General features: G+C 42.0%; 1 protein-coding gene and 1 long non-coding RNA gene across 2 annotated transcripts in view; one reads left to right on the forward strand and one right to left on the reverse strand.

Moving 5' to 3' along the window:
- Positions 1–17,366, forward strand: part of LOC119843986 — a 146,497-nt gene that overhangs the window by 85,444 nt on the left and 43,687 nt on the right. The gene's annotated exons all lie outside the window — the stretch shown is intronic.
- ADGRD1 (adhesion G protein-coupled receptor D1) overlaps positions 1,422–17,366 on the reverse strand; it is a 252,094-nt gene continuing 236,149 nt past the window's right edge. The window contains exons 24-27 of the mRNA XM_038374066.2: positions 7,645–7,771; positions 6,566–6,607; positions 6,017–6,109; positions 1,422–3,812 (exon numbers count right to left, since the gene is read on the reverse strand). Coding sequence (XP_038229994.1) covers positions 3,717–3,812; positions 6,017–6,109; positions 6,566–6,607; positions 7,645–7,771 — 358 coding nt within the window. The 3' untranslated portion in view covers positions 1,422–3,716. The remainder of the gene's footprint in view (positions 3,813–6,016; positions 6,110–6,565; positions 6,608–7,644; positions 7,772–17,366) is intronic.

Consider the following 17,366-nt stretch of genomic DNA (forward strand, 5'->3'; position numbering starts at 1 on the left):
CCAACTCACTGAGCAGCTTCATGCATCTAGAAATCTCCTCCTTTCTGGATTTTACCATAGATGATGATGCTCTACCCTACTATGACAAACCAGAATGCTATTTATCACACCCATTGTCTGAATGAGGGCAATTACAGCAATCACTATCCATGATCTCAGTGGTATCGGGTCATCCAAACATAACCTACAATGTGAAGGCCAATTGGCCCCCTACGAATTAGTCCTGGCTCGGCTATTGGAATGACCATGTTACAAAAAATAATCCTTCAACTGCAGCCTCAGCAAACACGCTCCTTTCTTAAGGTGCGGGAATGACATTCCCCGGTATATTCTGTGGATATAAAGTTTAAAACAAAAATGTTGCCTACATAGTATCTTGGTGATACTGTACTAGGCCACATGTTGTGAGTACTTCAGGGGGATTTCTCGTGAGTAAGGACTGATATGCTTAGGCACAATGTTTGTACTTCCCTAAGAAACTATATATTTCCAATGTTCTTTAACCCATATGAATAAATAGAACAAACACAAAATCTTGTTAGAAAATTAAGATGTTTTGTTTTGTTTTATTTTGGAAAAAACATTTAATTATTACTTACTTGCAAAGTCATTCTTGCTACATAATCTACTTTAAAACTCACATCTCATTCAATTAAGATTCCATACCATTGAGAAAATGATGCTGTCCCGAAGAAATACTGCAAAAGCTGCCATATACAAGCCCATAAATAAACTGCATTATTTTCATACTTTAAAAGATTGAGGATAAGATTCATTTCAAGCATTTCTATTTCAATATATTTTCTGCATTCAGTAAAACTGTGAAAAATACATAGAATCAAACAAGATGAACAGACTTAGGTGGGGATGGACATTTACAGTATGCTTGTGGTTTTTTACTACTTTATCAGAAACTAAAGAAGTAAAGAAAAGAAACTCCAATGCCATTACTAATAATACAGTGTTCTAACTCCTAAACTCACGTGACATAACCAAGATATACTATTTTATGTTCAAAATGCACAGATAAAGCATGGGACACAGGTTATGTACTGGAACATTGCAGTATCTACAATAGGTCTCAATACATATGGTTTAATGAATGTTCACTCCTTATATAATACATCTATGTCATATTCCAAAATGTTTAAAAAATCATGTTCACGATTCATTGAGTCTGTTGATGTATTTTGGGGACCACGTTATATGTTATACCTGGATAAAAAAAATAGACTTAACCCTTTATAGTAGATGCTGTTGTACTGTATGTCAAATATCATTTTCAAATGGATTATGATAATCATTGTTACTGCAGTAACTTAGGTCACTGCTATAAATTTAGCATAGGAGTACCATTCAAAGTGAGAAATGGCACAGTGGGAATTATAAATATTTTAAAATCCAGGTTTTTCTTAAAACCCCTGTATTTTCTATGACTCATTCACAACATCACTTTTACTACAACATAATGATTAGAACAGAAATCGCGTAATAGGGTTAAAATGTATATCCATGGTCACAGGTTTTTTTTTTAAATGTCCTCCATTATCAAAAATATGTTTAAATATTTTATCAGCACACAACACAGACACTCTGAACCCTGTTATCACAGTACAGTTCTGTTACAATAACCTGCTTCCATATATTCCAGTCGCTCTTCCTATTGTATCTTTTGGGACAGACATTCTCTTTCCACAAGGGTCTGCTATATTTATACATTTGTGATAATTATTCCAATGCTCAAAGAGCTAAGAGCAAGCCTATGCACAAAAGCCAATAGAGAGAGAGAGAGACACTTAAATATTTAGCTTTCTTCTTTCCCTGCTTTTACATTTAGCTGTCAACAAAATAGAATTATTCTGCTCACAGGTTTAGAATTAATAAATGGCTGTATTTACAAGTATTTATGATAGACACAGTGGGCCAAATTCTGCTTTGTTTTGCCTATGTAAATCTGGAGTAAATTTATTTAAGTTAATGCAATAACTGCAGAATTTGGTTCACTTTTTAGTTAGTTAGGGAACAAATCCTGGTCCCCTAAAACCAATGATAAAACTTCTACGAACTTCAATGGGAGATTGTCACTGACTTCAGTGGATCAGCCTTGGCCTTAACTGTGGAAAGTATAAACATTAAATTAAGTGGAGAAAGATACTTGGAAAATACTGGGTCAAATCCTCGGCCCCCTTACAGCTGGTGACACAAAGCATTGGGAAAGTAAGCACAAACTACCTAGGGATTTGCCTACTGAAGGGGAATCCCCGGGTGAGATGGGACAGCATGGGTAGGGGGCGTTAGAGATATGGCAAAGAGAAAAGATGTGGCTGCAATGGCGTTTTGGTCTGAACAGACTGAGTTGGTGGAGTGTTCTCTTTGGAACCATTGTTGCTGAGCAAATAGAGCAAGATGCATGTTTTTGAGGCCAAATTAGCCCCTGGTCAGCCTCAAGATAATAGGGGCATATTCATGGCAAAAGCCACCTTGTCCTCCCCACCAACTCCGCTGGGTGGGCACAATAATAGTGTGGCTGAGGGTCTGCCTCAGTGTGTCCAAACTACCTTCGGTGAATTACCCACTGACAGTCTACAAGAACCAGGAAGACATTGCTCCCATGAAAAATGCGTCTTTTTTTTCCCCCCATGAAGATACTACATAATTGTATTAGAAGCAAAAGCTGCTGAATGCTGAGTAGAGTCTAAACCACAAAAGACTGTCTTGAGGTCTGTTTAAAAGCTGTCTGTAGATACCAATACACAGACTGATCTTCAGTCTTGCTACCTTCACAGTATTTTGTTGGAATTCAGTGTCTCATTCTGACCACTAAAAGGAAAAAGATAAGTCACAGTGTGGGTTTTGATTTCCAGAAGCTACAGATCAATTCCATTTGTGAAATGCATGTGATGGACCATTGTTGATCTGTCTGAAAGACTGAGACAACTAGCTTCTATTATGGTTTGTCATCAGACAGAAATCACCCTTTAAATGAAACTAACATTGCGGATTGGAGCAGGGCAGGGCAGTTTATATCTATTGCAGATCTGGAAAAAGGAATATCTAAAAAGTTAGCAGTCTGTGTGTGTGCACACATGGTTTGTGTGTATATAGACCTAGTGTATATCTACTTCACTTGTCCCAAGTCTACAGAGTGGGCTGAATGGCTGGAATTTTTCTTTTTTTCCCTCAAGGTCTGGCTTCTTTACAATGTTCCAATAAAATGCCTGTTGGCAGTATGTGGTGTTAATAAGTTTTTCTGGGATAACTGGATTACTTAAGATATTACATGTAAACAGAGAGTACACAGCTAAACAAGAATAGTCCTGTTACAACATCACAATTGGAAGCATTTCATTTTCAGAGCATAAAAATGCATCTTTCCTGAAATACGTGACCTTTAGATTTAGATCGCAATAACCTTCCCATCCCTAGTGTTGTCATCGTCACTGACAAAACCATCCAGTGTACAGTAGAGCTAGTTACTCTGCAGCTATTGCTAATTAGCTATTGCTAATGGTTGATTGCATTACATCCTGGAAGGGAGGCAGATGAAGACAGACTTGTACATACTCGGCAAAGCAATATGGCAATTTCCAATTTATTAGGCAGTGATTAGAAGAGCAGTTCCTACTGGCATTAACGGTGAGAAAATCCTGGGGGGGCACTGTATTGGAGGTCCTGAAGGGATGGCTTGATTTTTCAGAGAGAATCTGGGTCTAATATCAGACTGCTGATAAATCAATCTGATTGGCTGAATTGGTACTCTTGTCCCAGGTGTTCATCTTTGTAGGAGTTGTACCTGGCCTATTCCCAGTCATCTGGAAGACAAAATAGTATTGAAACTGGATTTACTTCTTTTGGTAAATCACTATTGCCTGGAGGACATGAAAGCCTGAAAGCATCAATCTAGGCTCCACATTACTTTAGACTCTTGAGAGCACAAGCCATAAAGGAGCCATTTAGCATGTATTGTCAGGTATTATTCAGTGATCATTGCCAATCATTTCAGAAGCTATCATTTCTAATAGCCAGTTTTCTCATAAATTTATTTTGTCTCAAGACATCTTTAGCCCTCCTTGAGTGGGGGAAAGAGAGGGGAATGCATATATACACACTGATTTGTTTATATAAATGTTCATTCATGGGACTCAAATGTAAAGGTATTCTGTCTGGAGCTGGTTGGAAATTGTCTGCTGGAACAATTTTGCATCAGAAAATGCCAGTTCGTCAAAGCAAAATGTTTCATGCCAACCTGGCACTTGTGACAGGTCTCATGAAGGAACACCGGCAGAACCCAGCCTGTCAAGCAGGTGTCACATCTCTCCCTGCCATCTTGCCCACATATCTGAAGGACTGCCTTGGAGTCAGGACTCCGGGTCTTCTAGGATTTGCAGCTCCAGGACAGTCTTGCAATGGTGACTGTCCCCAGGGTTGCGGATGCCAGGGCTTCCAGATTCTCAGGCCAGTTGGCTCCCTGGACTGACTGACCCCTGCAGGCTGGGGAGCCAGCTGCCCTGTGAGTCAGGCAGCCTGGGGAATCAGCTGGCACAGAAGCCTGACAGCCAGGCTCTAGATGGGGCGCACAGGGCTTCCAGGTTCCCTGCCACAAAGCTGGGAGTCTGGAAGTCCTGGGACAGGCTTCAGGGTCTGTGGTTCCAGGGCATACCCGCCAGGCAGACTGGCCTCCGAGCTTCCATAATCTTGGGCTAGCCAGCTCCTTAGCCTGTCCAAATCTTGGGGCAGATGGCTTCCAAGGTTGTGGGAGTTGGGCAATCGGTGAGCCAACTACTGTGAGCATTGAAGAGCAAGCTGGCCTAGGAGCCTGCAAGCCATGGAGTCCCTGGCCACGGGGGAGTCTGCATGGCAGGGCTGTCCTGGAATCACGAATCCTGGAAGCCTTGCCAGCTCATGGCTGAAACCAACACTATTGCAACATTTCCATTTGGTTGAAAATTTCAAAAATTTTGATATAGCGAAATTTCCCATGAAACAAAAATTCTGACTTTCAACCAGCTCTAACCCTAACCAAAAACAATGGTCATCAGCTGAAGTTAATAGCGCGAACATTCTTCAAGAGCCTGGCTCAAAGCTCGTGGAAGTCAATGGAAAGACTCTCATTGACCTCAGTAGGCTTTGGATCAGGCCCCAAGTCTGACGTTTTTAGAAATTTTACTCACTGACTTATCAGAGAACAGAATTTAGTCCTCTGCTTTCAGAGTATCTCTTATAGTCACAACACAACACTTGTCCATCGCAACTGGCTGTAGAACACGCAGTAGAGACAAGTGCTAATTAACTCCTGTGTCCCCGTCATCTCATCTTTCTTTCCACAAGATCACGCTAGAGCTGGGCAGCATTTTTCAGCTGAAACTTTTTTTTTTCCATTAAAAAAAAAAAAAAGCAAATCTGGATCCAATGAAATATTTTGCCACAATTTGTGTCAATTTGGGCAAAATGTTTGTCAAAAAATGTTCAATTTTTTGGGCTACACAAAACTGTGAAGGAGAAGGTGGTGTCACCATCCTCCCCTCCCCCATAACTTTTAGCCTCGTGCTCAGGGCACTCACTGAGGATGTGAGAGACTCAGGTTTGAATCCCAGCTCGGGAGCAGGGACTGCAACCCCCGTCATTCCCCTCCCAGGTGTGTGTCCTAACCACCAGGCTATTGGCTATTCTGGGTTGGGCCTCTCTCTATCTCTTTTGTTGAATCCTGTATCTCCTGCTCCCTGGTTTTGTGAATGCAGCCCTTCAATTCCTTTGCTTATATTCAAAATGAAACATAATTTCAGGCTGAGCAAAAACGTTTCCTTAGACACAAAATGAAGTTTTCCCAACTTTTTCACTTTGCTGAAAATCCCCCACTCCTCACCCCAAATATATTTTTTTAACTTCAGCTTGACCAAATCACACAATTCTTTTGATTTTTCAGAACTGCCAGAAAAATCAGTTAGTCTCACAGCTTTGCTCTACAACCTTTCAGCCAGTACAATAGGATAAAAATGGCATTGATGGGAATACTTACGATATCGGAGTTGAAGGGTTTCACATTGATGTTGCGAATTGAACTGCTGGTGAGGGACCACACCTTGGTTTTGTGCTTAAAGGCGGCTCTAACCTTTGGAAAGAGGCATTAGAAGGCAGTCAGGAAATGATGATCCTAATCTGGTTTTATTTTATTTTTTATTTTTATTATTTATTTATTTTTATTTCTCAGGTACAAAGTATTATCTTTCCATGGATACAAAGAAAGTGCCCATAATGGGTTCATTCACTGTTTATTTTACACCCAGAGCACTAGAGTTTTTTACTGAGTTCCTACTTTCCTGAAGATTTCATAAATTGTAATAACAGTGACTACATAAAAAAAAAAATCACATTGCTAAGCAACCGTGACTGAGGAATAAAGGGCAGTACTTAAAGCAACAGCATTAAACAAGGGTTTCCTAAAATACCAAAGCTGATTTACAAATTTTATACCACCCTAATAATATTTTAGCATCATTTGGCTCTTGGTTTTACTACAGAAAGAGCTCTTACTGGATGTTTATTGGGGGAGAAGGGAAGAACATACCTCTGAATTCAGAAGACAGTGAAACAGGAAGATGAAAAATCCCTAAAATAAAACAAAAAAGGGAAGAATAATATTACAGGTTACTTGAAGTATTGCATTAAGCATGTGTGCAACAGTCTGAGATTTACAATTGAGCACGAATGGGTCAAATTCTTCCTTAACTTAATCAGTGACAACATTAGGCTACTGTTAGGACTGGTCAAAAATTTTCCATCTAAAACTTTTACTTTATTTTTAAGGAACTTGGGTTTTCAACAAAATTTTCACAGAAAGTGTCTGCCTCCAAATCCAAAAGTTTAAAAATCAAAAATGTTTTGGTTGTTGGCAATCAAAGCCCTTTTCCAACCAGCTCTAGCTGGGGCCCTATGATGTATTATTGGTTTGATTATCTGTGGAACTCCTTTGTGAGATGACCAAAAAATTCACAAGTGCTACTTTTACCCATCTCTGATCCAGGAAAGAACTTAAACACGCCCATAACTGTATGTCTGTACTCAAGCACCTGCTTATAGTTAGGCAGATTCTTAAGTCCTTTCCTGGCTAGGGATGCTTTCAGTGGATCAGCACCCTTCTATCTTGTTGTCCTATCACAAGTTCTGTATGCTGCATCAGTGGGCCTCTTTCCTACTAACTTTTGTCAAATGCAACACACATACCCTGTTGCTCAATCTGATGAGATCTACCCAGCCACTTAGGATTGTCTTATTTGGCTCCTTCTGGATCACAGAATCTTAAGTTGACTTTACAAACCTGAGAAATGTCAGCGGTGCATCCACTGTTAAATCTAGTCCTTGATGCCTCACTCTTGAAAATGAACTTTGAATAAACTCTGTCAAGGGCAGTGTTCAGTATCTGTTTATCTGGTGGCTGTTAGAAGCCTTCATCAATTGCTCAATATTTTCACTGTTTATGCAGAGACTGGAGAAATATCATTGATTGTACAGGCTTATGAGATAAAGGGGTATGGAAGATCAAAAAAATATACACAAATGAAAACATTGCTAAAGATCTGTCAGTTGCAAACTTGTGGTGCTCTACAGCTCTTGTCTGAACCCTCAGAGCCTGCATTATGTACGTACTTGCAAGGAATTGAATATTGCAAACATGTACTGAAATACTACTGCATGGTCATTCACAGCTAGAACTCCAAAGATCCATGAACTTCCCAAGATAGGTAACAATACAGCAACTGCCTTAGCTGTCAACCTGAAAGATAAAATGACAGGAAATTTAACAGAACTGCCAGGCAAACAGTAAGTTTTTAACACATCCAAGGGGAGATTTTTATCAATTATTTCTTGGCATACAAGTGATTGCGCAAAAAAAAAAAAAGTCTTCTCACAGACAATGCCATCAGATTGTTGCTCAAATTTATTGATGTATAAATCATTAGCCATGTCAGCCTTTTTTTGATCACTGGAAAAAAAATGAAGTAGGATCTATTTATGTTCACAGCACATAGAAAGAATTTCATCAATATTGTTCTCATGAGTCATTTAATAAGAGCGCATTGGTTGCACTTAAATAAGAGTAATATCTTCAATGTATAGCGTGCTTTCCTCTCCTAGGATCCAAAAGTGCCTACAGACTATATGCAACTGAAGCCCAATGAACTCAGGGAGACAACTCATCAAGTGCTCATGCATCTATATGTAAGTAGAGAAGATTGATGGTCCAGCGGTCAAGGAACTGTGGGTACAGTTGCCAGCACTACCAGAGACTTCCTGTGTAACTTTGGGCAAGTTGCTTAGTCTGTACATCTCAGGTCCTCAAAAGCATTTAGGTACCTAACTTCCATTGAGATCAATGGAAATTAGGTGCCTAAAATACTTTTCAGGCTTTTTGCCTCTGTGCTTCAGTTCCTCAGCTGTAAAATGGGAATAACAGCACTTCCCTACCTCGCAGGGATTTTGTGAGGATCAATTCATTAAAGATTGTGAGGCATTCAGATACTGTGGCAATATTATTATTTTTTATTATTATCACTGTAGTGTTGAGGAGCCCTAGTTATGGACCAGGACTCCATTGTGTTAGGCGCTGTACAAACAGAGCAAAAAGACAGTCCTTGCCCCAAAGGACTTAAAATCTAAGTATAAGACAAGAGACAACAAATGGATATAGACAGCTGTGACGTCAGAATTAGGCCTTGTGTCTCTGCATCTACAGCCTCCTAAATTAGGGCCCAATGGTGTGAGGTGCAACATGCTTTCAATCTCCTGCAAGATGTTTATCACCAAAAGAAATTAAGGTTGATCAGCGCCTCACATGGGGTGCCTGAGATCTTGCATGATCAGGCATTTCCAGAAAGGTAACTTGCTGTTCTGGGATTTGTTTGCTGGTTTTACTCAGGATGGTCTGATGTCTTTGCTGCACCAGAACACCAGCCAGCCTGCATGTAGGACATGGACCTCTGACCAAACTGAAATCACAAAGCATTACTGTTTATCTTACACAATTGTCTACTCTCCAAAAGTCCTTTTTTCAGTCATTGTTCTTTATCTACTTCCTAGTAGATATAACCTCCTAGTTTTCTCCATGGGCACAAAGCCTATTAGCCTATTAACTGGTACCTGTGCTGTTCTATTATGCAAGGTGGAAGGATGTAAGAGATCTGCATGCCCTGTGCCTCAAATTACTGAAATCCTGAAAGATACCAAGGACCAGATGCTGCCTTCCATTGGCAGAGGGAAGCAACACAGGTGGAACCGGGGTGGGGAGGGTGGAAGTGGAGAAAAAAGACTCCTTCCCAGAGCTGTCTAAGTCCTAACAAAGGCACATGGCCCCAAGTTCCCAAAGCAAGTGAGTAATACAATTCCTCGTGAGCATTGCCCTTAAACGTGTTTAAATGCAAGCACATGCTTAACTTCTATTGAGGCCAATGGGATTTAAGCACATGCTTAAAGTTAAATTCCTTACTGAACTGGGGCTGTGGTGAAGTTGGGGATCAGTCGGTCAAGATGGGGGCATATTGAGTGAGGGAAGGGTGGAGCCAAGGATCAGCCCACCTTCTCAACTATTGAGGAGCTTACAGATTGCTAGTAGGAAATCCATGCAGGAAATCATGTTGTCTCAAGCAATATTAACTTCCCCTTTGGTGGGGCTAGGGTGTAGGTGCAGGAGAGCAGTGCCTACAGCTGCATATCTTTTGTTAGGGCAAGGCTCCATGATGATTACAGAAAACAACAGGAGAAAAATGAGGCTGCCGTATCGCATAACTCAATGGAAAAATCTCTTTAAATACTGAGTGCCATGGGGTCAAGGGTTGCTGGAAAATATGGGTCACCGAAGAAAGCCTAGATTTCTTAAAATGTGTGTATTGAGGAGAATCTTGGTGTCCTTAGCCACAAATATTTCAGTACAACTCAATTTGATTCTGTAAAGGGTCTGTCAGCCAAGAACTGAAGGAATACAATAAACCCTGAGGTCTATTATTCACGTACAATATACATTTCAAAGAATCCGGTCTTGAGAGCAACTTGATCAATGGTGCAGAATTATTTCATAATGCAAGGATGATATTTTTTTCCCAAGGCTAAGTCCTTCACTTCAACAGTAACACAGGAAATATTTCCCACTGACACATTGCCAAGGACCCAGATGCTGCCATGAACTCTTGTTGGGGTGAGGGGAACCAAACAAAAACCTTGTGAATAGGCTAAGCCCCACTGATTTCAATGAGGGTCCACCGGCATAGGACTCATTGCAGGAGAGGGGCCATAGCAAACATGTAGAAAACGGAATCTGGGCATTTAGACATTTTAGGTCTCTCATCTAATCCAATATTGAAAAACACTTTCCATTATGAACCCATCACTCTTACCCTTCTGCTGTCTCACACACATCCAATTTTTATGAAATTTGCCTTTTGGGATAGGGGAGTTTGTTTTAATTTTTGTTTTAAGTTTCAGCAAAATGACTTCAGCCATATTTGGAATCATTAGACCATAACAAATATATTTTTCCCATTGCAAACTATTCTAAACACACTATCTGAACAATGCTTCAGTAATAGTGGATGACATGAAAACTGAAACGTGGGCTAGACATAGTTTTCACTGAGGACTAGTCAGTTTGGGCCAGATTTTACAAAGTGATATAGGTGCCTAACGATATAGATAGTCATGTAGTGTGATGTACAAAAGCATCAAAGCAGGTCACGTGTCTAACTCCCACTGACAGTCAATGAGAGTGAAATGCTTTATTCAATTAGGTGCTTTTATAAATCCCTATCTGTTAGTCACCTAAACACTAAATCTGGCCCTTTGTTTTTAACAGGTTTTGATTTCAAAGGCCTATGATCTTTGTTAAGACTGAACACTGACCATGTGCAGTAGAAAAATGTCTGAGGGCAGGAGATGAACGAACACTAATTAGGAAGGCACTCGGTACTTGTGCATCTTTTTAAGTGCACATCCATTTAGACTGGGTGCTGTTTAGGGGTGAAATTCACCCCATGCACAGGATCAGCACAAGGTCTGTGTGTCACTTGCATCCAATTTAAGACCTATTTTGCTTAGGCGGTGCATAGCTGTTATGCCAGTTTATTGCACGAGTGAATTTCACCCTAAGTGTGAATGACTGGTTCAAGGAGTTATGAGCTTCCACTAACCAAGCTAGGAGCTTGGCAGCATTTTTTCCTTGACCTTTTTTATTTTCATCCCTCCTCCTCTGTCCCCACTTCCCCAAACTTCGTTTCATTGCCTCTTTGACCTTTAAAAAAATGCATAGCAAATGAAATGCAAAAAGCTGCATTAAGCAACAATAAGGTCAAAAAAATTCAGAAATTGCAAAAGATATGGGTCCCGTAGCTATGTTAATTCCAGTGCATTGCACTTGTATGTTCTTATTTTCTATTCCTGTGTTTCTGGCTACATGCATAGTTGAGGAGACTAGCCCTAATAATTTAAACCATACAACACAGCCAAGTACATGTTGCTTTTGGAACCTTAGCTGGTCTTTGAATATTCAGATTGAGCAACCTTAACAATGCATCAACATGGTCCTTTGGATTTGATGCTGTCTATGAAGTTTGGTAACTAGGATGATGTAATACTGAGTTTGATAACTCAAGACACTGAATGGGAAAGCCTGATTTCTGTCACCCAGCTGTGCTGGATGACAATAAGCAATGTCCTGTTCAATTAATATAGGTGTAGGTTGTCTTTTACCACTAGTGCAGAAAAAGAGGAGGCCATGTAGCTGGCCCGCCCCAGAAGCAGTCCAGGTAAGGAATGCTGCTCAGAGGCACAACCCAGGGAATGGTTAACTATCTTATTTTCCCATGCCAATACCAGATCACTACTCCCCCTGGCCAGTACAAATATAGAATCTTGTGCCGGGGGAGGGAGGGAATACAGGACAATGGAGGACTAGATTCACAAAGGGACTTAGGCACCTAAATCCCAGGGTTAGGCACCACTGGTATTTACAATACCCCCACTTAACTGCCACCGAACCCAGTAGGATCCTAGGCTCATTCAGCACCTAACTTTTTGCAAAGTTCCTTAGGTGCCTCCATTTCTGCCTCTGCACCTGAGCACTCCAGCAGGTGTTTGGATGCCTTGCCCCTGTGAGCTGCATGAACCAAGGGATGATGGGTGTTCTTCTGACTAACATGCCCATGAGGCCTAATCCCACAGGTAAACTCTGAGCATCAGAATATCTCATAGTCCAGTGTTCAGGGTGCTCACCTGAGCATTGGCAGATCCCTGGTCAAATCCCTTCTCCCCCTCAGATGGAGGGAGGATTTGAATCCGTAGTCTCGCACATCCCAGGTGAGTACCCTAACCACTGGGCTACAAGTTATAGGGGGAGAGTGCCGCCCCACCGCTTCTTCCAAGAACTGCCGTAGATGACTAATTACAAACAAGAGTTTGCAGCTGAGAATCCCAAGCAGAGGGAGGCGCCTCCCTGCAGCCTGGATTTAAAAGCCAAACTCCCTGAGAGGGGCAGGATTTAGGACACTCCCTTCTCCTTGACATCTCCCGTTGTCTATCTTAGGCGGGCAGCCACCTAGCCTGCTGGCCTTTGTGAACCCCATTTTGAGGAACCTATCATTCTGCATTCATTGGATAGGAAGCCCAAGGATGTGAATCCCAGTGATTTTTCTAGGCGCTGAAAAGTTAGCCGTGGCCATGCTAAGCATCGCTGGTTCCTTGGTGAATCTAGCCCTTAACCACCTCTTTCTGCCCATGCTTGCAGTAGAAATGTGGGCAGGCAGCATAAAGAGAGGACTTACTCACCCTTAGACGTCTGCATGGTTACATTCTAGGTGATGATGAGCTGGTCCATAGAATTTTAGAAGCCATATAAGGGTTTATTTCTCACACAAGCTGATAAAAGTTCAATCACTATTGCTCTCTCGCAGTCTAGCTCTGTTAAACTGTCTTTGCTTCGTGTGTGTGTGTGTGTGTGTGTGTGTTGATCAGCCCTGCACTGAATTGATTGGGAGCAAGACAAAGCAGGCACCAAGGGGGAATTTGCTTTTCTTCATCCTTTTTACTTTCTTTTTCAATTTTCTTTTAACAAATATGTACCACTTATTCCTTCGTTAACAGGTGACTTCTGGAAACTGCAGAGCTATTTTTGTTCTGAGTACATGTTTATATCCAGTCTGTGTTTTGCAGCCTTTGGAATATTATTGTTTGTGCACGGTGTATCTATCAGCCTGTTCTACTGCTAGGACTTGTTTCTCACTGTGTCAAAATGATAACAATCTGGATGGATGGGTTGCAAGTTACACAGAAGGCACAAGCTGTGCAAAGCATTGTTCAGCAATAGATGCTTTGATGTGGGCTGATTTAATTCCTATGCAGAGCCAAAAGAATGACTTTGACTTTAAGAGCCAACAGCAACGAACCTATATTACATATGGCCATCATGCTGCAACTGGCTTCCTTACAATCAGTGGGGTTCCTTCAGGGTAGTTGCTGGCAATTGTGCAAAATCTATTCACTAGGCCTACCTGTATGAACCCTGCATCTTTCTTTATAGTTCCTGATGTTTCAATCAGCCTTTCCTGGGTTTTCTGTCTAATTGATTCTCCATCTCTTTAAATCTCCATCTAAAAAAACAAAAATCTTGTCTCCTTTGCCTGCTCCCCTTAGATGCCAATCCTATAATCCTTACTCAAGAGAGTAACTTTACTCATCTGAATCATCCCACTTAAGTCTTCATTTTACTCTCTGGTTCCTATTTATTGTTCAACTTTGCATAACATCCAATCCCTGCATAAGCAATGCCAGATCTTTAGCTGGTGTTAACTGGTGTAGCTCCGACAAAGTCACTGAAGCTACTCTTATTTATACCAGCTGAAATCCTGGTCCCAAATTCTGGTCAATAGGAACATGAGGGGAAGATCCTGGAGCTGGTGTAATCTGTCTTTTCTGCATTGATGGCATGATGTGCAAGAAATGTAGGGGTCAGGTCCTGTGGGATATCATTTCTGTCAACGACATAATATGAAATATGCATTCAATCTTGTTGCTGTTACATTCAGTGGGACTTTTGCCAAGGAGCAGGGTTGGACCTTATAGTTTTATTATATTTGTAATTGGGTTTGGAACAATTCTACTCACTATAGCTTTCTTCTTGCCCTTATTTAATTTTTCCTTCTTTCCTATTGCTCTGAGGACACTGTCCATATCAAATACTGATGATTGAACTAGCAGCCCCTAGGAAATAACTTTACTGCTTGCCGGAAGCAAACTATATTGCTATTAAGAATGGGATCTATAACTCACAAAACAGTTTTATTGGTTATATATGAGGAGCTAATCCATTTAAGGCATCTGACCTCCACAACTTCAGACATCCTGTCTGCTAAATTAGGGACTAAATTGAGACCCTTAAACCAAGATTATATAAATAGCAGGAAGAGGTATGGTCTATAAACGCAGACACTTTTCCATAGCAAGTCACATTGTTACTTTGATGAATGGTCCTTTTAACTGAATTTTCTCTTTTTGCGGTTTATTTCAGACACCACCACTAGCAGCTCTCTCAAAATCTAACAGAGTTCAGATTAACACTGGAAGGAGATGAACTTGGACTGTTTCCAATTTGCTACAACTTGTAATCACCAAACTCCAACCTAAGAGCTGATTAAAATCTGTGAAACAAACAGTGTTTGCAAAATTTCCTTCACAGTCAGAACTGCCATTCAGTTCAGCTATGTTCTTACCTCCTTTTATGCTTGGTATTCACCAGTCTTCAGGATTTTATCCCCTTTGATGCATGAAGAATGGCTATTCTTCACAGAGTGGGAGTCATGAGTGAACAAGAGCATGTTATTGTTTGCTATTATTTATTCAATCATCTAGTCAGGGAGCAAAATCATCCACCACAAATAGTCCAGCTGAACAGTATTAGAAAAAACATTTGCTGGAACTTGTTTGAGCAACCTAGGCAGTGTGTTGCTACAAACACATTCACAGAAATGTGGATAGATTTACAAACCATTTGGACCTGAGCCAGAGTTGGTTCCCATCCATGGGAATCTTTGGGACCAAGCCTTTTATGACCTAAAAATAAAAAATGAGCTAAATTCACACCCCAAAATAGTCACAATGAATAATTTGACCAGCTCAAGGAATGTAAAGTAGGGGTCCAAAGAGAGAGTTCAGAATCAGGTTCTCCTCCAAGCTCAACCACCAACTCATTGAACAAGTCAACTGGAGCATGATTTTCAGAAATTAAATTAAACTATGAACTCTGGAAGGCCCCTTGGCAGAGGTGAAAGTAAGCCGGTACGCCCCGGTACGGCATACCGGCAAGAGCCGGAGCACCGTACTGGGGCAGCCTGGCTTCCCCGGGGGCAATTTAAAGGGCCTGGGGCTCCCAGCAGTGGCTGAAGCCCCCGGCCCTTTAAATTGCCTCCAGAGCCCTGCTGCTGGAGCCCTGGGGTAGCGGCTGCAGGGCTCCTGGGGCTATTTAAAGGTAGAAGCAGGCGGTAGAAGCAGGGGAGCCCCAGGCCCTTTAAACAGCCCCCAGAGCCCTAGGGTGGGGGGGGCCTCCAGGGGCTATTTAAAGGGCCAGGGCTCCAGCTGCCTCTGCTGCCCCAGTCCTTTAAATAGCCGCTGGGCTCCTTCCCCAGGGCTTCAGCGGCTATTTAACAGACCGGGGCAGTAGAAGCAGGGGAGCTGCGAGTCCTTTAAATAGCCCCCGGAGCCCTGGGGTAGCAGGGGCTCCAGCTGCATCTGCAGCCCCCGTCCTTTAAATAGCCACTGGAGCCCCGCCGTTTCCCCAGGGCTCCGGGGGCTATTTAAAGGGCCCGCGTCTCCCCTGCTTCTACCTGGGGAAGCGGTGGGGCTCCAGCGGCTATTTAAAGGACCGGGGCAGGAGAAGAGGGGAGCCCTGGGTCCTTTAAATAACCCCCAGAGCCCTGGGCTGCTGCTGCTGCTACCCAGGTGGTGGTGGTGGGGTACTTACATTACAGGGTGGGTTGGGGCGGGCTCTGAACCCCTCAACCCCGCCCTTTCTGTCCTAGGCCCCGCCCCTTCTGGGGGCCAGATCTGCCTCCAGCGTACAGGTAAGTCACTCGACTTACTTTCACCCCTGCCCCTTGGTCTTGTGGATAGAGCACTGGCCTCAGAATCAAGAGACCTGGCTTTCGATTCTGGCTTTGTCACTGATCTGCTGGGTGATCTTGGGCAAGTTTTAGCACTTGTTTTCCCTCCCACCTTTGTCTATTTAGCCTGTAAGCTCCATGAAGAAAGACTGGGGCTTCTAAACACTACCGTAATACAAAGAATAACCATATATGAAGTCACTGGTAGCAGATGCTCAGTGCTTCTGAAAATCAGGTCCTCGACTTCACTATGCCTTAGTTTCCCCAGGAAGAGGTACTATTTCCTTCTTTGAAGGGGTGTTGTGAGACTTAAATTAATAATGTTTGTAAAACACTGTAAATCCTTTGCTTACTGTATTCTAGGGCCCAGGCCTACAGCTTGTGCTGTTGAAAGGTGCTGTTAGTACAAATTGTTATAGCTTTTAACTGCAAAGAATTTTTCTCATGCTGGACCTGCTCCTGAAATTGTTTTTTCTTTTTTGGGGAGGCTTTGAGAACAATAGCCAGCATGTCACCAAGGAATCCCAGAGGAAAGCAGATGCTCTGCTGAAGTATTGGCTGTTCCTATACAGCTTCCAGAAACCTAAAGCTGTTTTTAGCATCCAGTCCAACAAATGAAATTAAAAAAGGTTCCTTCCCTGCAACTGGAGTCTGGCTGGGGAGAGCAGGAAGTCAGTCACCTGCTCTTTGAAATAAGCTGCCATTAGTTCTTTGGTCTGAACCCTGTAATTGAACTACAATGTATTATATTTTGCTGATATGTGAGTGATGTGCATTGTCAGTGCTGATTTGCTGATGACAAACATTTTGGCATTCCCCAGAATGCTCTAGAATATGTATAGACAGGAATATAAGGTGGTGCACGTGTGTGTGTGGACACCGACATTAGGAATGATAAGTGATATAATCAGAACAACGGAGACCCTCCCCCGTTCCACCTCATTCGTAACAATACAAGCTGTTGGGTGCTGAGCTCTAGAAAGTCTTGTTTAAGTTCCCACAGCAGATCAGTGACAGAGGTAAGAATAGAACCCAGGTCTGCTTGCTCCCCTCCCAGTGCTTCAACTACAAAACACAAATCTTGTTTTTCACAGAAAGTCATGTTTGTTGCAATAAAGTATTCCCCCTGCCCCTTCTCTCCATCTGAAGGCATGAACTGAATATCAAACACTCAGATTTACTGTCCTGGATGGATGGCTTTTCAAGGGTTAGCTCCATAGGCAAATCCATTCT

This window comes from Dermochelys coriacea, chromosome 15 (genome assembly GCF_009764565.3).
Source record: "Dermochelys coriacea isolate rDerCor1 chromosome 15, rDerCor1.pri.v4, whole genome shotgun sequence".
NCBI lineage: Eukaryota > Metazoa > Chordata > Testudines > Dermochelyidae > Dermochelys > Dermochelys coriacea.